Below are 20177 nucleotides of genomic sequence, written 5' to 3'. Positions count from 1 at the left end.
CCCCCCCACAACCCTCCCGTCCCCTCCCCCTCCCGCCCCCGCCGCGGGGCGGGGCTGTTTGTGACGTCATCCTGGGTGGGCGGGGCAAGGGCGGGGCGGGGCGGGGGCTGCGCGTGCGGCGGCGCCGAGCCGGAAGTGACGCGCAGGCGCGAGAGCGGAAGCGGCGGCGCAGGCTCGGGCGGGTCCCCGGTGCGCGCAGCGGGCTGGGCTCCCTCAGAGCCGCTCCCGGCACCGACATGATCCTGCTCGAGGTCAACAACCGCATCATCGAGGAGACCCTCACGCTCAAGTTTGAGGGCGCGGCCGCCGGGTAGGAACAGGGGAGCCGGGGCGGGGCGGGGACGGGTCCGCGGACCGAGGGAGGGGCGAGGGGGCGGTGGCTGGCGGGGCCCGGGCCGTGCCAGGCGCCCGGGCACAGGGTAGAGCCTGGCGGGTGGTGCCGGGGGAGGATGAGGCTGAGAGAGGCGGAAGGTGGGGGCCGGGGAATGGTGACAAGGCAGGATGTGGGGCTGGAGAGCGGCGGGGAGCCGCACTGAGCCAGCGGGTACTGGGCTACCAGGTGGCGGCCCGGGGAACGAGGAGGGCAGAGCGGGCACGGGATGGCGGCCTGCAGGGTGCAGGGGCTGGGAGGAGGGTGGTCAGGCTGTTGGAACTGAGCTGCGGGCGGCGGGGATGGGCAGAGCTTGGGCAGAGGAAGGCCTGGGGAATAAGGGAGCGGAGTGGGACAGGCAGTATTGGAGGGGAGAGTGGCGCTGGATGGAGTCGTTAGTGCGAGAGCAGTGAGAGCTCCGGAGGAGCAGGACGGATCTAGGAAGGGTATGGGAGATTGCAGTGCTGAGGCGGACTGGAGGACAGGACTTGGACAAGGAGGAAGTTGGGAAGGGAGGAAGGTGGATTTGCAGTGTGTTTGCTTTGGGTAAAGCGGGCTTCATCAGCGTGGTGCCAGCGCTGGTACAGAATGTGTAGAGGGAGCCGAGGAACAGGAAGCGTGTGTGTGGAATCATGGCCTCAGCCTTTTGCTTCGGGGGTGAAGAGCAAATTCCAGCTTGCTCCCCCTTTGCTTTCTCGAGCAGTAGGGGTACAGGCCCACGGGTCAGTCATGGCCCCTGGTGCCAGCCTGGTGGGTGTCCTGGCCTCGGGGGGCAGACTGGGGGCTCTGATTTGCACCCACGTCTCTGGCTGGGACAGTTCAGTCCCTGGGGAGCCAGTGGTTTTTTTACTGCGAGTATTGCACCAGGGCTGTAAAGATGCTTGTGAGGACACAGCTTAGCTTGGAAGGAAGTCCCTTCAGTATGACTGTCCGTATCTGCAACCGAGTGGCCTGTGGGCTTGATGCACTGCCTGCTGACTGAGTCACCTTTGTACAGAGACAAAGCCTTGAGAGGCAAAGCGCAGCGGTGTTATCTCTGGGGTGGAGCGTGCCCTGGTGCCTCGAAAGTCAGGGCTTAGGCTGCTCCAGGAAAGGACCCCCCAGGCAGATGCCTTTTTCTGTGCTACCTTTTTTCTCCAGCGATTTTTGAAGCTCTCAGCCTTTTGCATGCAGAACATTGTCAGAGGCCACTTCCTCTGCTTTCTCCCCACTCTCAGTTGACTTGTTGCTCGAATTGGTGTTTTGTTTTGGTGGGGTTTTTTCATAGAATAATCTTACAGGCTGCTCTGCCTTGCAGGACAGCTGACCTGCTCCCAGATTTTGATTCTTCTTGAGCCCTGATCATTTAATGCAACAAGTTTCCCCGGAGCACAGGCACCGCACTTGGAAGAGAGAGCTCCCAGGTGACCACTGTGGTATTGCAGCTGCATCCATTAGGAAATATGGCATGTACAGAGGTTCATAGTGAGTGTCAGAACAGCTTGTCCATCACTAGTCTGTACCAAGACACTCTTCCTGACAGAGAGAGAGCAATGTGCATGTGTCTCTGTGTTGATGTGACTTGGAGGGGGCAGTTTGCAGGTTTAAATGCACCCCAAAACCCTGACTCTGTGAGCAGAGCTGGGGTTGCTTGCTCTGTACCAGCCTGCAGGCCCCTGAGATTTCCATTTTGCTGTGTGGCAAAGCCACCTCACTTGTGTGCTGGCACGCGTGCCTGACATACCGATTGTTCCTGGATCAATTCGTAGCATGGCTGATGGTGCTCTGTTTCTGCCTCTTAGTCATCTTTGGCATATTCTGTTCTTTAGATGGTGTTTCTAGATAAGTTTTGTGCCTTGAGTGTGTTGCTGAAGGTGAGGAAGACATTTACTTCTGAATTTTCTTCTGTGCTTTTTCTGGGGTCTCCCTGTCCAGGCAAGTGCAGGCTGGTGAGGTGCTGGGAGGTTCCTCCTGGTTTCAAGTCTTCTAAGGAATGGGTGCTATCAAACATTTATTCAAGTGATATTTATTTTTGCTATGGCCACAGCTCTGGGGTTATTCCTGTGGTGCTCAGCCTGGAGGCAGGAAGGGATTTCCTGCTATTTTGGTGATGGTTTTTCCAAGGTGTGTCTTGGGGACAAACACAGGACAGTCAGGGCAAGGTCAAGGTTTGAAGAATTTGGTGACTGAGAAGAGTGAGTCTGAACACTGGGGCAGAGTTGGGTTTACATTATTTGCTCTAACGCAGGAGTGCAGCAGATGCAATGCAGGGATTTGTCAATAGTGGTTGTCTCAGAGACAGGTGTGCCTGGTGGGTTCAGCGCCAGCCTGGAAGTGGGGCAGGGCAGGGTTCATTTCCAAATCCTTTGCCAGAGACTTGTCCCATGACATGGGCTGTGTCACTCCCCTCTACTGCAGTGCAGCTATAGTTTGGCGGGTCCCTGCAGAGCTTTCCTGGGCTATCAGGTAGGAGACGCTCCACATTTCACCTTGTCATATAGAACTAGGTCATGTTTAGATGTTGAAATTAATTCACAGCCATAATATTATTGTCATATATGTCAAAATCTGCCCTGCATGGAAGTCCATCAGCTGTCCCGGGAGTTCCCAGTGTGAAAGGTACTTTGGTAGGACTGCAGACAGAGATCAGCACTTGAGGCAGGGCCTAACCCACCTCTAAGAGTCCTCCCTTGACAAGGTCCTTGGGGCTTGGCAGCACCCGCCTGTAAATAGGGTCGTTTGAAGTTTAATTAGATTTTGTGGGCAAACCCCATGGAAATCTCACCTCCTTGTACAGCCACTGTTGAAAGGTGATATTTAGATCAAGGTGGTAACAGGTGATGGACTTCAGTGCATCTGATATTTTTTTCTTTATTTAGCTCTAGTAATTTCTTTGTTTAAATCTATTATCTTAAACCAACTACGTTTTTAAATAAAAGCCTAAAGCTACCAGAATCTGTTGAAATAACTTGAGTTAGGAATTTGCTACTGAAGTTTTCAAGCATTTGAACTGCTGCAGTGTGGGAATACCTGGTCAGTATGTGGAAATAATTTTGTTGAAATGAGGTTGGCTCGTGAGCTTTTTTACATGTCCAGAGAAAGCTTCCATAAGCTTTTGACCGATTCATTTGTACTTGAGGTGTTGCCTAAAAGCTGGTGTCACAGGTGGGTTTTCCTGTTTCTCATAGAAATGTGGTGTGTGGAGATGAGCTCTACCTGTGAGAAGATCCTGTTTCTCATCATTTCTTCCCTTTGCTAACCGCACCGACATAAAAAAACCCCACAAAAACTTAAAGTGTAAAACATTTTGATAATTGTCTTCTGTGTCTGGTGAATACTCATTCTAACTAACGCATTTCCATCCAGTTTTGTCCTGCTCTGATTTAACTGACCCCAGTGAGTGTGGCACAAGGCTTTGGTCTTAGGGTTTGGTTTTCCAGTCATACACAGCTTACCCAATATCTTTAGTAAATTAATCATCTGTCTCAAACTGTTACTTATTATTTACCCACTGTGCAAAAGAACACAAATTTGCATAGCTGGGGAACAGTATGCCTTTTCCTGGGTTGGGGGCAGAGGAAAAAAAAATCTCAAATTAAATTGGTGGTTTCTTTACAGCCATTAGTAGGTACAGATCTGCAGGGCTTCCTGACTGTTAGCTGCATAGGGAATCAGCTGAAGCTTGAACTTCCCTGATGCAGAGTGGTTCCTGTGAGCCAGTAGGAGCTGGGCTGAAGCTGCACATGCCTGCTTTATGGTATTTCCCACCTGCGGTCACTTGATGCTTGTGGGCTGTAGAGCTGAGCCTTTCAGACACAGAGGCTGAGCCCTGGCTGAAACCAGGCAGTGAGAATTTCGTGTTCATCTTGTGACTTGAAGTGAGTTCATCATGGGGAGACTGAGGAGCGTCTGGAGGCTGTTGGTGTGCTGAGAGGGTGGAGGAACTTTGAATCCTGCCGGGCACTACTGAGGAACTCTCTTCAGGAGTGGTTGTGGCTATATGTGGCTTCAGGGATGCTCAGAGACCCCAACAAAACCAGAGATTGTTCCTCTGCCACCCCCTCCTTCTTGCTGACACAGGCTTCAAGGGAAACAGGATTGGGGAAGTGACCTAGGTTAAAATTAAACAGGCAAAACTGGGTATTTTTAGCTTACATGAGTTTCCTCATCCTTTTCATTGTGTCATGGCTGCTCACTGTGGAGCAGGGATCAGATCTCCCTTCTTCAGCAGCAGTGGCAGGTGCTGGCTCAGTGTCTTCACAAGCCCAGCCTGGAGCTGCACATCACTCCAGGCACAGCCTCACCTGCTGAAACTCACTCTGCCTGACTGAGGAGCACTCGGGAAATGCTGCTGGCAGAAAGAGGTACCCTTGGGTTTTGCTGGCAGAGGCAGTGCTCGTGGTACACCCTGGCTGTCCACGTTGACTGAGGGAGCTGTAGGTGTTGGAGCATAGCTCCTGGGCTGTCACAGCACATCCTGCTTCAGACACCTGGGAAGGTGACTTTGCATTAATGGTGGATCGTGAACCACCTCTGTCTGGAAGTAGGCAGTGCTCCGCTTTTGTGCAACAGCGCACGGAACAGGAGGGAAGAGAAGCCAGATCTGAAAAGTGTTAGGCTTTCACAGGTGGTTCTGTCATCACTCCAGCCTCAGTTTTCATCTCGGGTTCCTAAGAGGGGCCTGCTCTGTTTTATCTTCAGAGAGTGGTTCTCACTGCAGCCACCAATGCTTGACACCAGAGAAGAGCAGTTATCCATCTAAAGATAACTGTATTAAAGAAACACAGTGAAAGTGCATGCAAAATGAGGCTCTTCCCTAGAGACATGGCACAGCTCTGGATCACTCTGGTGGGGAACCACAGGCTATCTGCCTATGACTGAGGATGCATGGGATGAAGATCTGCCTGGAAGAGGAACTGCCAGTGCCAGTGTGCTGCAGGACCATCTGTGCTTTGTCCACTGTGAATCCCACTGCTTTCCTACCGGCCCTCTCCTCTAGGCTCTTGGGCACACAGCAAAGGAAAACCTTGGGCATGGAGGGGTCACCTAACCAAAAGGGGAGAATTGGCATGTGTAGGGGCTGCCGTACATCACTCGGCACCGCCCACCTGACAGAGCACTCCTGCTCTAGTTCATGGTGGGTGTGCTGCCAGAACTATGAGAGCTTTTTGATTACATATGCTCCCACAGCTTACGCAGGGAGGCATTTGTTAGCTGAGTGGGGCCCAGGAGTGGAGGAACTGTTCAGATAATTTTAGACATTGCTTATAATTTTTTTTTATTGGGGTGACCTTTCTGTAGTGAGAGCCTGCAGTCTGTCACTGAATCTGGCTCACTTTATCCAAATCGTGTGTTGGCTCTGGTGATCTGAAAGCTCTGCTCAGAGCTTTGCGCTTTGAAATACCCCTTCCCACCCCCCCACCCCCCCCCGTTCCTGTGGGCCAAGAGATTAGAGTATCTGCATGCCTGCAGCTTTTGAAATAATTGCCATTCTGCATTATTTGGTAGAGGCCTTAATTGTGATATGGGAGATGCTTCAATATGGTTGTCAGCCAAGTTAGCAGTTAGGTCATTTTAATACAGGAGATGAAGGTTCTGTATACTTACAGTCTTCACTCTTCTGTTCTTAAAATTTGTTGTAACATACCACTAAGAGCCTTTGTGGCCTGAGAATGAAACCGGGAAGTTGGGAAGTTGTCCAAGTTAAAATTGAGGAAAGGCTGTCTGAAAAAAGATTTGCTTTTTCTCTTAAGTGTTCACTGATGTCTCTCCATGGCCACTGTGGCTCTTCACGGATGTTCTGCCAGGGTGAAAAATATGATTTGGAGCTGGCTGTGTATTATATAGGGCGTAGGAGCCATTTGGAGATTAACAGGAGGAATACAGGCAAGAAGACGTAAAATCTGTCAGGATCTTTTATTGTTACAAACAGAGGGCAGATGGGATTTGGTGTGGGTTTGACTTGAGACCTAATAAGTGTTATCACAAAACTGACTGCTGCTGGGAACAGCTGCCACTTCAGCGTCAGAGTTCAGGCAGAAGTTTGCAGAAAGGTCTGGTCTGGATTCAGTGTTCAGTGCAGAGAGAAGCCATCTCAGTTATTCCTGGTATGAGATGATTTCATTGTCCATTCAGGGCAGATGGTAGCAAACAGGGAAGGTCACTGAGGGATGCTGTGGTTCAGGTAGCATTGGTGCTAAGGAGCTTGCAGGAGTCATGGCAGCTCTCTGCCCCAGGAGTGGATGAGCTGTCCTCCCTGAAATCCTCTGAGTACAGCTAGACTTAGTCTGTCTCTCAGAGATTTGGATCAGGGTAGAAGCGAACCCCAGTGGAGCTCCTGGCTGCCCAGTTGGGATTTACAGTCCAGCTGGGATTTAGAGTCATTCAGCACCAAGCTGCTAAACTGCCAATTCTCACTATGGGTATGGAGGGTCTCCTCAGGGAGGCAAGGGACACCAGAGCATGCTAGACCAGGTAGAGCTCTTTGGGATCACGCCAGTAACCTGACAGTAACTGGTACCCACCCTGACAGTAACTGGTACCCACCCTCAGCAAGGGACACCAGAGCACGCTAGACCAGGCAGAGCTCTTTGGGATCACGCCAGTAACCTGACAGTAACTGGTACCCACCCTCAGTGGTGCCAGCCCCATCCCAGGCCTGCTGTGAATCCTCTGCACTGAGCCTTCACCCACACAAGAGCAGGAAGGACAGAACATGGAGAGGACACGTTGTGCCTCCATAGGGCTTTTTCTGGTGGTGGAAGATGGGGTTATTGGAAGGTCAAGGGGAAGTGAACACGTGTGTGTGACCTGCAGGACTGTTGCTCATCCAGAAACTGCGGAGCACTGAAGGTGAGAGCTTCTCTCTCTTCTGCCTGGGGACTTCTTGATGCAGGAACAGCAATCTGGGTAGCAAAAGGTTTGGTTTTTCTGTTGGAGGAACATTTTAAGTAGACAGGGTAGTTTGATGAGGCGAGCCAGAGAAATAAATAGAAGCACGTTAAACGTTGTGATTGTAAAGCTCCTGAATTGTGAAAAGCTAAGGGAGCTCACTTTGCTCCCAGCCACACTTCCAATGCGCTTCTCTGTCCTCCCCTGGGCCAGGCCAGACCTGGGCTACTTAAATGTGTGCCCGGTGAGGCAGAAAACCCGCTGTGTGGTAGGTGACAGGGCCAGCGTGGCTTCAAGGAGCTCTGTATGCAGCTCACGTGAGCTCTTGCTTCACTGAAGCTGTGCCGGGAAGTGGTTGAATATTCAGCACCCAAAGTTCTGCCCAGTTACCTTCTTTTCCCTTAAATACTCCCCCTCCTCAGCATCCCCAAGTACCGGAACTGAGCCACTTGGGAAATCAGTGTTAAAATAACTTCTCTGAGAAATGACGTTTGCACAATAACAGGCTCAAACCCAGCTGTGTTAGCAGTGAGCTTTTGTGTGCAGAACAAAGGCTCTCGTGCAGAGCCATCAACTGGCTCCTGTACTGGTCTTGCTTGGCTTCTTCAATAATGTGATGAGTGATCTTCCTGCCGTCCCCTGGGTACACAGCGACCAAATGGGGAATCATCCTTCCTCGGCAAAACCACTCCAGTGCGCTGGCTGTCAGCCACTTCCTTGCATTTCTCAGAGGGAGGTGCTGTGTTTGGAGGGCTCTGCTGGGAGCGGGGGCTCTGGGAGGTGTCAGCTCTATGTTTGTGGGGAATGGGGTTTGAAAGGTGTAACTCTGAGAAGATGGAACAGAGGTTTAAGGATGCGTCCTGTTTAATATTCCTAGCTCTCATGTGCCTGCCTGTGCTATCTTTAAAGCTTCCTACATAGGTTTCTTTTTTTATATAAATTTATACTGCCATCCAAGCTGATTCCCACGTCTGAGTGTGGTGCTCTAAAAGAAGAACACGTCTGCATGAACTGACCGAGTGGGATCTCTGGGATTTTCTTTCATCTCTGCTCTGAGCCATCCTCAGTGAGCAGAAGTGGCTTGGACATGGCTTGAGGAATTGCTCTCCTTTCCAAGAGCCCAAGCTAAATATGCAGCCAGGGATGCCTGCTGCGCCCATCTCAGGCCCAACTGGGAAGGGAAGATGAAAGCAAGAGAGGTCACAGGTAGCTGGCACAGCTCTTAAACTAAAGGACCTGCTTTGGGTGCACTTGCACCGCTTCTTTCAAGTGTGTGGTTTTTATCTTCAGCAATGTGGCACAAAAGACAGAGGCTTCCCAGCCTTCAGACAAAAAAAGAGCTGTTGCCTTTCACAGCTAATCACTTTCAAGAAGCAGGAACACCTCTTAATTTCCACTTAGGATCTCCCTCTGGGGGTTAATTTCTGCCTTTCCCCTGTATTAAAATGTAGTTGACCTGGTGAGTGTCTGGGATCAGTGGAGTGCAGTGTCTTCATCTCCCCGTATTGCCCAGCTTGAGTTTTAGCACATTGTGGTCATTTCTGCCTTCCAGGAATGAGGCTGACTGCAGAAAAGCTGATGGAAAAACAGTGCTTTCTGCTGAGATAAAATCATTTAAGTCGTCACAGAATATGGTGAGGGAAAGTAGATATTGAGTCATCACTTCCCCCCACCTTCTCAGTGTATGTACCACAGTGTAGCCAGTACTCAGCAGCACACAAGTGTGTGGAAGAGCAAGTTTCAGCAAAAAGGTTGAAGCTGGTCTCTGGGCAGCAGCAGCAGCATAGTTGAGACCACTGCCTTTACTCTGGGAAGCTGTTTCAGCATGTTGGTTCAGGCAGGTGTAAATGGACTGTTAGAGACTAGATTTCTGTTAGCCACAGCATTAGTCTAATATCATCCACTTTTGAAAAATAAATGGAGATACAGTGTGAAACAGCAGTACAAGACTGGCATTTTTATCCTGTTCTCATTTTCCACGCCTGCTTTCAGCAGTAGAGATACCTTTGCATCATTCCCTGTTGGAAAATGACCTATTAATACCAGTCTCCTTGGAGCTGTGAAAGCAGTTATGTAGTGCCACTCCCAATGAAATGACCTTCCAGAGGCAGTTACATCTTTCATGGAGTCCTACTCTTCTACAGATCATGGACAAATGTCAAAATAGGGTTTATTAAGCAGTTTAGTCTTCATAGTCACAATGCAAGATGTGATGTGCCTTTGGCTCGCAAGGCATTTTGTTGCTGATCATGGATCCCAGAGACCACTCAGGACAGCGTTAGAGCGCACCCAGAGCTAATTTTTCTGCTGAGATTATTGGCAAAATGTTGGGGTGTTTTGGAAGGGGGGCAGGATGAAATGAACATCTGGAAAGTTTCCTTTTTTGGCTTGTTCCTAACACTGGACTTGGAAGAAGGGTCTTCTCTGCAAGCAAGTTATAGCAACATATTTGCAGAGCTGGTGTTGATGGTGAAGGGGGCACTGTGTCAGGAAGGATTACTCAGCTCCTTCCATGAATTGGTATTGCAGGACCTTACAAAAGATCCTCTGTCCCAAAACCTGTGTCATAGCTGTTCTGTACAGAGAGTGTGCTTGTGAAAACAAACTTCTTAGTAAGGAGTAGCTTTCTTAGGCATTTCTAACTGGAAATCTGTGATGTCAAAATCTATTAATAAACTACAGATAATAGCAATCTGTGCCAGCTTCAAGGTCTAATTTATGTCATCTGGGGTAAAACTGCTACTTATAGGAAGGGGGAGAAGTCTAAGATCTCTTGTCAAAGGTTACTACTAGTTGAACAGCAGGAGATAAAAGGGTTTTGAGGAAGAGCTGCCTGTGAGAAATAAGTAATTGAAAATTAATCCTCTTCCCTTCACAGTTTGGAGGCTGCTGTTGGAGCTCTCATTTACCTCCTTTGTGTTCTTTCCTTTTTAGAAATAAACCAGAGGCAGTAGAAGTAACATTTGCAGGTAAGCTCTGCAGCTCTCTTGACTTCTCTGAACCAAGGGTTGGTTTGAACAGTCTGCCCACACCACTGGGCAGGGGTGGTGTGGAGACCCTGCAGTATCCCCAGAGCTGGGGCTTTGTTGGCTGCCCCACTGTTTCTCTGTCTGTCTGCCTTCCCTGGGACTTCCCTAGAGCATTGAGTTCAGTGGTGGTAGTGCTTTGGTGTGTGCCTGCTACATATCTCTTCTCTTTTACCTCATCTGTTCTCCAGTCCTGCCCTTGGTACTACTTGTTATGAGGTCTTTAGCACCATCTGGTTTGGGTTGTTAGGAAGCTGACTTAGGGTGACAGGCAAAATGGATTCATCACCTCAAGTTTGCTCTCCAGGAAGAGAAATGCCAAGGAAGTTCAAGTACTCATTCAGCAACTGATTTTTTGCTTCTGTTATCAGGAATCTGTGTAAGCTGCAAAGCTCTGTGGGGAAGCAGAGCTAGCTAGGTAGCTGGAGGGTTGCCTTTCCCTGCCTTCTGCCCTCCCCGCCCGTTCGGCAGTGAAGTGGAAGGTATCACAGCAGGCAGCGGCTGAGCTGCCTTTGCTGGCAGAGAGGTTTTCTCCTCCAGGCTGCAGCTCTGGCCTGGTGGGCATGTCAGTCACTTTCTGTGCTGGCCATCCAGAAGGCTCCCGTCTCTGCATGTTTGTATCCTTGTGTATTGAGCACAAGTGGATTTGCCAGGGATGCTAAATGACACGAGACTAAAGCTTTCTGTGATGGACAGGTGTCAAAATTGTTTCAGCCCTGTCACTGATAGCAGGTCTCCCTACATGACATTACCACTTCCTTTAATTGCGGGTTTCTCTCTTGCTGTGTGTGTGAGGGCTGGAACAGGAGGAGCTGTGTCACTTTATGCAGTTACTAGAACATGTAGGGAAAACCTTCCTCAGAAATAGGAGCTGGTTCCTGTTCCCTCACATTTCTCTTGCTTGCTTCTTAGACTTTGATGGAGTCCTTTACCATATTTCAAACCCCAATGGAGACAAGACAAAAGTGATGGTCAGTATTTCTCTGAAATTCTACAAGGAACTCCAGGAACACGGTGCTGATGAGGTGAGTAAGCATCTCCAGGCCTTCTGCCTACAAATACTGTGTTGGCAATGCCCTTGTGATGTTGCTGGATCTAACATCTGACCCTTAGAGAAGCATCTGTGCTCCCATCTCACATTGGTCAAAGGAGCAGCCCTGTGCCAACCAGCAGTCCCACTTTGCTGAAAGACAAGGCCAAGTGTGTTCACACTCTCTCATGAAAAAGTATTCATCTTGTATGACCCTGCAGCCTGAAAGGCAGAAGGCACCACTAATTTTGCAAGTCCAAAGCGAAGACTGACCATGTAGAAATAGTTTCCCTGACTGATGTGTTGAGCCCACAAGTGAAGGAAGGCACCAAGACAGATCTGTGGTGCTTCTCTTCTGATTCTTAACCACACTTGAGAGCAAGTGCTGAGCTCCTGCTGTGTGTGCAGACCTTGGTTTGCAGACTGGTTCTCTTTTCACTGCTGCTGTGTGAAGTCGCAGGCTCGGTTCCTGTTGACTGGGCCCTGTGCTTGCGGAGGGCCATTTATGGTAGAAAGAAGGAGCCTCTCTGAGCTGTGGTTGGATGGCGAGGCAGGAAGTGTGACTCAGTTCCTGAGTCAGTTTTCAAATCTCCACACGGTAGCGAATGGGGTTCACCCAGGGCTTTCCAGCAGGCTTTTGCCTCTGGGTGTCTGTCCTTGGAAGAAAACAAGGAAACTGCTCTATCAGTTTATTGTGAGTCTGGTGAGAAACGGTTATTTGAACCCAAGGTGAATTCCTGTGAATTGCCACAAGACTCACCGAAGTCAGAAGAGATATGATTGAGTGTCCTGCTTTCCTGGTTCCTGAATGCAGAGCTTTCTAGGAGCAGCATTGCCCACCACTGAAGGGACTGCTGCTGGCATGAGGAGTGTCAAGCAGCCCAAATGGTGGAGCCTTCCCGGCCTGTTTAGTGAGGATCAGTGCAGCTTGTGATCCCAAGAGAACCCCTGTGGTGGGCAAGTGGCTGACAGCACTGTGCACCAGCAGCCATTGTGGTAGGGGTGGAAGGCAACTTCATATAAACTTTGAGAGGAAAATGGGATCTATACAGGACTGCCTTGGAAGTGCTGACAAAATAGAAATTGCATTTTTAAATCTCCAGTTGTTGTAATGTTGCTTTCTGTACTTCCCTGTTTCTGCTCTGTCTTTGGTGAAACTCCACTGTGAGGAATGCAGAGTGGGGTTCTTGCTAAGACAGGGCATCTTCCTGTGCTGCTGCAGGCAGGCTCTCTGCTGAGAGGAGGTTTTGGCATGCAGAGAGCCTGTGTATCCTTTCCACGTGGTAGTGGGTGTCATCCCAGGAGGGCCAGTTCTGCCACAGCATTGTTGTGTTCTTCTCTGTGAAATACCTCCTGTTCCCAGCCCCCTCATTGACACAGAGCTATGGCTCAGTTGGAAATTGCCATTGATGTAAAATTCAGCAGTGATTATGTTTGAAAAAAGGTTTTTGCTGTGCTGTAGGCGGTTCTGCTTCTGGGAGGCATCCAAGCTGCCTGGCAGTCTCCTCTCGCTCCCCATCTGCCCGTGCATAGGCTGAGACAGTGTGTGATCACTAGGCCACGGTGTGCTCTGAACTTGCCGTCCTGTGAGGAGAGGGACCAGGCACACTTTGCATCTGCCTTTGAATGGAAGAAAAAGTGGTAGCCCTCAGATGGGTTGTGTCAGGCTCTGCTGATAGTTCTCCTTTGAAGGTATGAGCTATAAGGCTTCTTCCCCACACAAATCTGACTAGCAAGAACTTGAAACAAGTTCCAGGTTTGAGTCCTCTCCTCCAGTCTGTCCCCTGTCAGTGGAGTTCAGGGAGCCCTCCCCAGAGCAGGAACAGCCAATAGTACTAGAAGTTGATGACTTAATACTTGTCTAAATTCTCTTAGACTAGGGGAGGCAGGTGCTGTAATTTGATACTTCTAAAAGAAGACCAAACATGGGCTAGGCTGTGCAGGAGGAAACAACTCTTGATAGCTTGTGCTCTCGATGTTTAATTTCTTTTCTAGGTATTGAAGAAAGTCTATGGAAGCTACTTGGTAAATCCTGAATCAGGTAACCCTGCCAATAACATTCACTCTGTCTGTGTATGTGAATGCAATTCCAAAATTACTTAAGTCACCTGAGAAATGCTCATATGAAGGCTGCACTTGAAGAGCTTGATATCTGAGGCTCTCTATACAATGAATGGCAATTTGAAATTGCCAATTTAAAAGGTGGCTCAGACATGTCAGGGATGAAGTAGCTTGTAGCACAAGCTGTAATTCTTTATGCAGTCCTCCTCCGGGAAGCCTCTGTTCCTCACGGTTGGGGTCTTTGTTCTTCTCAAAGATGCTTTGTGAGACACAGGAAAACCATGGTTACCTGTGACAACATCTCTTCCTACTCGCTGCAAAAAGTTGGGAGCAGTTCAGCCAGCACGTGTGTCTGGGAGCTTGGGAAGGAGCCCCAGGAACGTTGCCATGGCCACGCGCTGAGTTCAGGCATGGCTTTTGGCAGTGCGTGGAGTGGGAAGAACTCACCCATGGGGCTTTGGGGAGGATTTAAGGCAAAAGTGGGACTGGAGGTGTGTCTTTTAAGAAAATTTCTCTGCTTTCATTATGTAGATTATTAAGGTTAGTGGCTGTCCCTTCCCAGGTTACAATGTCTCTTTGCTCTACGACCTGGAGAACCTTCCTGCAGACAAGGATGCCATTGTGCACCAAGCCGGCATGTTGAAGCGCAACTGCTTTGCTTCAGTCTTTGAGAAGTATTTCAAATTCCAGGAAGAGGGCAAAGAAGGAGAAAAAAGAGCAGTCATCCACTACAGGGACGATGAGACAATGTAAGTGTTCAAACAGCACGGGGGTCGGACAGTGGTCAGTAGTCTGCTCCTGTGCACAGCTGTAGGTTTTGGTGGAAAGTCAGGAAATCCTTCTGCTCCATGCTTTGGCAGGGTAATAAAGGCCTGTCCTAGGCTGCCACAAGTATCCTATAGGGCAATGCTTATGCCTTGGGCTGCTGGGGATGTTACACAAGAGTCTCTGTTAGTGGCAGCACTTGTGGCTGCATGCAGGAGAGGAACTGGCCGCTCCCAACAGAAATGTTTTGCTCCCTGTCAATACTGTTTCAAGGGAGGGGAAACTTTCAGCAGCCAGGCCTGTGAATGGCTGTTTTATCTACTTGACCTTGTCACGCAGTTGTTACCTTGTCCAGTTGAATTTCTTAGCTCGAGTTCACAGCTGGGTTCTCTCTCTCCCACCTGCAGGTATGTTGAGGCAAAGAAGGACCGTGTCACAGTTGTGTTCAGCACGGTATTTAAGGACGACGATGACGTGGTGATTGGAAAGGTCTTTATGCAGGTATGGAAACTGAATTACAGGGAAAGGGTCTGGTCCTCAATTCAGATGCCTGCTTTTTTGAAGCAGCATTGCCAAATAAGCTGCTGAAATGAGCACAAAGGCGGTTTAACACATGTAAATGCTTTGCTCCATGCTGCACTGGGATGGAAGAGCATGCTAATAGGCATAGACAGTGTATTTTCCTGGCTCCTGCGTTGGCATCTGTATTATCAATAGTCTTGCTCATTTGGACAATCAAGCGTATTATGTGTTACAGATGGGAAACACCACAGTGAATACTTCAGTCCCCACATTGAGGCCCTGTAGTGTGGATAGCTATGGTGTAGGGATCACCAGCCAGCTGAGCATGTTGAGGAGGCTGTAAAGGGAGAGGAAGGGTGAGACAATGTCATGCCATGCCTGAGGAGGAGCTGAGTGGTCTTCACCTTGAAGTTTCTTCCTGCTAATGCTCAAATGCTGCAGGAAAGACTCAGCAGCTCAGTGTGACAGCTCTTGAATTTGAGCTTTTTAGAGCTATGAATATACTGAATTTTTTTGAGTTTGAACCAATCATAACACCAAGTTATGGACTCAGCTACCTTTTGCAATTGCTGTTTAGCTGGGAAGCATTGAGAGACTTGTAAACACCGTGTGTCTGTGAACGACTGTGTGCAGCCTGTGGAGAATGAGACATCTATGTGCGGCTGGGGAGGCTTAGTGCATGCTGGTACCTGTGTTTGTCCATACCACTGGCCCACCTCATTCATCTGCTGAAGCTCCTGGGGAGCCTCCTGGGTGGGCATGGCGATGGAGCAGGGCATGCAGGGTGTTCCAGGGGGCTTTAACCCACCCATTCAAGGGTGCCAGGCCGTGGTGCTGACAGGCTCATGGACAGCAAGTTACTGGCCCAGTTTGCTGCAGACCAGTTTACCTGTGTTTGGTGTCATCAGAAGAGGGCCTGTTGCAGTGGAAGTCTTACTTCAATGCTCTGTTCACTGTGTTCATTAACTACAGACAGCGCATCTGCTCTGGCTTTGAGGTTTCCCCCCCACCAAGCATATCCTTCGGCCTGGAATTCAGCTTTTAAAATGGGAAGGGAGGCATGATGTGAACAAAGTGGGGTTAGTGAGGCTCCTGGGGAGATGGCAGTGCTTCAAGGCAGCAGCTGTCCTGGAGCCTCCATGTCCCGAATTCTTGGTTTTTACAACAGCAAACCCTGCCTCTGCCCAGCCACAGGAATTTCCACTCTGAGTCACAGTGGCTCTTTCCCTCCAGCTATTGGTCTTGCATAACGCAGCTGGGTATGGTGTATGCTCATCAGGGCTCTCATGGAGAAAATGTGACCATTAGCTAACCAGTGAAGCCATTTGAACCATTTCACCCTCTGGCATAAGCAGGCAGAAATGAAAGCTAAGCATTTCATTGAGGAAACCCCAGTGATCTACTGGAAAAGGGACATGGATTCTCCTGCCTTTCCCAGGAGAAACTGTGCTCAGAGGAGAGGCCAAGGGTAGCTGATAATTTGTAGGTTGGGATGGAGGTCAGTGAGGCAGAGGGAAGACTGCCCTGCCTTGGGAGAATAGTCTCTGGACATTCCCAGCCCCACATAGAGATGGTCCTTACAGTTCCTGAAGTGCAGAGCCAGTACACGTCCTGTGAGGTGGGGGTTGTGCTGCTGTCAGAGGTGGGGGAAGGGATCTCCCTGCCTGAAGGTATTGTTTCGAGCTGTAGGGAAGCACTAAGAGGAGCAGGTTTCACATACAAGCTTCAAACCCCCAGATGCCTCTTGATGCCTGGGCAGACTCCTGGTGGGAGATGGTTTCTCAAATGGCAGAACCTTTACACTAGGTGTGATGGAGACCTTGCAGCCCTTCCCGAGAATTTCTGTTCCTCTGGGGTGATGGGCACTGCCCACTTTCACTGGAAGCATTGAAGTTCCAGCAGGATCTGTGCTGTCTCCTGTGCTTGCTCAGACTGAGGTGTCCCTTCCACAAAACACCCATGGCAGGGATGTGACACACTGAAAGCCACCCCAGCTGAGGAGCTGTGCTACAGTCATGTATAAACCCAGGACAGCCATGCATTTTGGGCTGGTTTTGCTGGGAAAAAGGGTTACTTTCTGGGTGTTTGGCCTGACGAACTCAATCCATTCAGGGAAACCTGGGCAACCTTCTGCTCATTGCCCTTGGGGAGTGTGGAAACCCCATTTGCTTTCCCAGCATGTTGCTGAAGGGTCGCAGTGGGAATCACCTTCACTTTGTCTTGTTCAGGAGTTCAAGGAGGGTCGCCGGGCCAGTCACACAGCCCCACAGGTGCTCTTCAGCCACAGGGAGCCACCCTTGGAGCTGAAGGACACGGATGCAGCCGTTGGAGATAATATTGGCTACATCACCTTTGGTAAGCAGGCAGCTCTGAGGCTTGGGGGTGCTTGGGGAGGAGAGAGGTTCCTGCTGCTGCATGAAAAAGGAATGTACCTTTCCTGAGTGTTGAAGTGGGTCGCTGAGGGCTGCAGGGACTCTGGGGTTGCATTCTGTCTTGTGCACCCCCTTTGGAGTGTCCCTTTTCTGTATCAGGTCACCTCAGCTCTGCTGTGGGCAAGAAGATGTGGAAGTGGACAGTGAGCTGTTTAGTGTTCGCCTACAAAATAAGTTCACTATTCAGAAGCAAAGGGAAGAGTGGCTTTGCTGTGATATTGTGGAAACTGGAGGTTACTTGTGAAAGTTTTCAAGCAGCTGTACTTGTAGGTTGCCCAGCTGCAGGGAGCTATGCAGTGCTTCGTCAGCAGAGGCAGTCAGAGAGCAGCAGCAGGGCAGTGCATTCTGCTTCTCTAGCTCTGCCTCTCAGATCTGGGCTTAACACTGATTAGCCACTTTCCCCTGCCTGCAGACCTGGTGGCGAGCAGAGCCATGACTTCCCCATGTTGCAATGTTGAGGAGACCAAACCCTGCCCTGTTCAAAGGGATAGGTCTCTTCCAGATGGTTGGCTGTGTTATTAGGGTGTCTCGGGCCAGCATTCCTGTAATTTGGAGCTCAGAGATGGAGCACAGACACTGCAGGGAAAGGTAAAGGTAGCATTGCCCTCCTCCTGTGCTGGGAATGGTGCCTTGAGGCCTGGGCAGCTGTCAGCTATGGAAAGAAGAGGTCTGGGATGGCACATACTTTGTTCTTGTTGAGACTAAATTTCCCAGTTACCTGATCTGACAGGCTCAGGTGAGATCATCACCCAAACAAAATGTTCTTTCAGCCCTTCGATCTGGGACACGTAGCAGAGCACCAGCTTATGGAAAGAACAAGCTACCTGCTTGTATCCAAGTCTGTCTGTTTTACAGGGCCAGCAAGCTGCCAGGCAAAGACCCACAACCAATTTCAAGGGCCCAGGGCAGACTGGATCTTGAAATTGGTTGAGTGGCCTGGGCACCCTGGTCTGCCTCCCAGCTTGCTCCTCCAGTTACATCTCCCAAGCACTGATACAGCATCATGCAGTTTCCTACAGTGCCATTGTTTCTGAGCACCTGGCCTTGCCTGCATCCTGCAGACTGCCCAGGCTGCTGTGGGAAATGTGGAAAAATGCTCTTAAGCCTTGTATTTAAAATCACAAGTGCTACTTAATCTTGGTATGGGTCAAGAGTAAAGGGTTCTTTATAGAGAGCAAGGCAGGGATTCAATGCAGCACAGAAGCCTCCAGCACTGATCCTGAAGGCCTTGGGCAGCCTCAGGAGGTACTAATGGTCTGTGTCGGCCTCTTCTTTCAGTGCTGTTCCCCCGTCACACCAATGCTGCAGCCAGAGACAACACCATAAACCTGATCCACACATTCCGGGATTACCTGCACTATCACATCAAGTGCTCAAAGGTAGGAGGGCTGGGGGACACAGGGTGGCTTCAGCCCATCTAACCTGGGTGAAGGGGAGAAGCAGGGGACAGGGGTACCCCTGAGAACTCATTAGGGTCTGCCACTGCCCTCCCCAGTCACGCAGGGGTGGCAAGTGCTGCATCGTTGCCTTCTCAGTGCTCTTGGACACAAGACTCTTTTCTTTCCATTCTAGAAGTGAAGTAGGATTTTTCCCTTTTGGATCTGGTTTGTTTCCTTTCTGAGAACAGAAATTAGGGTAATTGTTCAGAATGACCTGGCTTTGACGTGTCCTGAAATCTCAGCTATGAAGACAGGATCCTGATGTGTCCCCATTTTGTCCTAATGAAACACAGGCCTATATTCACACACGTATGAGGGCGAAAACGTCAGATTTCCTCAAGGTGCTCAACCGTGCCCGTCCAGACGCAGAGAAGAAAGAAATGAAAACAATCACGTGAGTAGCAAAGCAGGGCCTGGCTCTCTGGGCTTCTCTGCCAGCCACAAGCTCGGTCTTGCTCAGTTTGGCATACTGCAGTCCAGGGGAGGTCGGGGTGCCATGGGGGTGACCCACAGCTTACTGCCTCAGATGTCCTGTGAGGAGCTGGGTCTGAGGTAAAAACCCTGTGCTGGCAGGTTCTTCACAGAAGGTTCACACATGGCCTTGCAAGCCCTGGTGTCTCCATTTTCCCCCCACCAAGCCCTTGGTGGCATTTTTGGGGCTTTTTCCCTGTTAGAGCTGGCTTGTCCAGTTCTGGGGGCAGCTCCAGCTCACAGCAGGGAGAGGAGCCAGGTCTTTCCTTAGGGTTTGTGGGCACTGGACCAGGTCTTGCTGTCCAGTGTGTCTGCAGCTGCTCAGTCACTGGCTGCCCTTGGCCAGGTGATGGTTGGGGCCAGGCCACCATGCTGGCTGGCTCCCTCTCATGAACCAGCAGCCCACAGTGAAGTGGATGGAGGAGAGCAGCTGTGTGAACATGTTTCACTCAGGTCCCTTACCTTCTGCTTATCCCAGAGCCCCTTGGTGTCCTTTTTCTCTGTGCTGTCACGTACCCTTTGCATTCTGCTTTGGGGCAGGAGGGTTGTCACCTCTGCAAAAGCTAGCCCCTCCCCACAGCCCCATGACTTGGTTCTGCAGCCACAGACCCTGTGAGCTGCAACCCAGCAGTGCCTGCCTGGCTTCAAGAGCTTGGCTACCTGCGCCCCACCACAAGCCCTGGGGCTGTGCTGACCCCTCTGTGCATCCTTTCAGGGGGAAGACGTTCACAACCCGTTAACGCCGGGTCACTGAGGCCGCTGTGGAGGATGAAGGTTGGGGCACTTGCTACCCAATAATCGTAGCTTTTAATGTTGCACCTCTGTGGGCTCATAAGGAATTCAAGCAATCGGGGTCTGTTTGTACGACAGTTGGGGGAGTAATCTGCAGAAACGAGCTGTGCTTGCGAGGACTGGATCGTTCCAAGAAACAAAACTTTAATTCCAGTTTGATTGACTTAATTTCTTTTCTTTTTTAATTTTTTTTTCTTTTCAAGCTGTTTCGCTTTGCAATATGTTACCGGAAATAAGTTGCAGTATTTCTTATGAGAATAATGCAATATTAACTTGTTTTCTTCTGAGTATTTGAGTTCAAAACTCCTGTATCTGAAGAAATACTGTTGGGGTTCATTAATAAAGAAGATCTTTCTATCTTAAAGGGCTGTGGGGCTCTGGCTTGTCAATGCATGACCT

The 20177-nt window shown here is 50.0% G+C and overlaps 1 protein-coding gene across 1 annotated transcript; it reads left to right on the top strand.

Moving 5' to 3' along the window:
* Window positions 1-110: 110 nt before the first annotated feature.
* Window positions 111-20142, top strand: ARPC2 (actin related protein 2/3 complex subunit 2). Its single transcript, XM_032113936.1, has 10 exons — window positions 111-310; window positions 10175-10209; window positions 11179-11291; window positions 13292-13337; window positions 13920-14106; window positions 14530-14623; window positions 16873-16999; window positions 18355-18455; window positions 18809-18909; window positions 19702-20142. The coding sequence occupies exons 1-10, from the start codon at window positions 237-239 to the stop codon at window positions 19724-19726; spliced, it is 903 nt and encodes a 300-aa protein (XP_031969827.1). The 5' UTR covers window positions 111-236; the 3' UTR covers window positions 19727-20142.
* The last annotated feature ends 35 nt before the right edge of the window (window positions 20143-20177 follow it).

The sequence above is a fragment of the Corvus moneduloides genome, chromosome 7 (genome assembly GCF_009650955.1).
Source record: "Corvus moneduloides isolate bCorMon1 chromosome 7, bCorMon1.pri, whole genome shotgun sequence".
In the NCBI taxonomy this organism is placed as follows: domain Eukaryota; kingdom Metazoa; phylum Chordata; class Aves; order Passeriformes; family Corvidae; genus Corvus; species Corvus moneduloides.
Note: the sequence above shows the minus strand (reverse complement) of the source record. Positions and strands in the feature narration are given on the sequence as shown.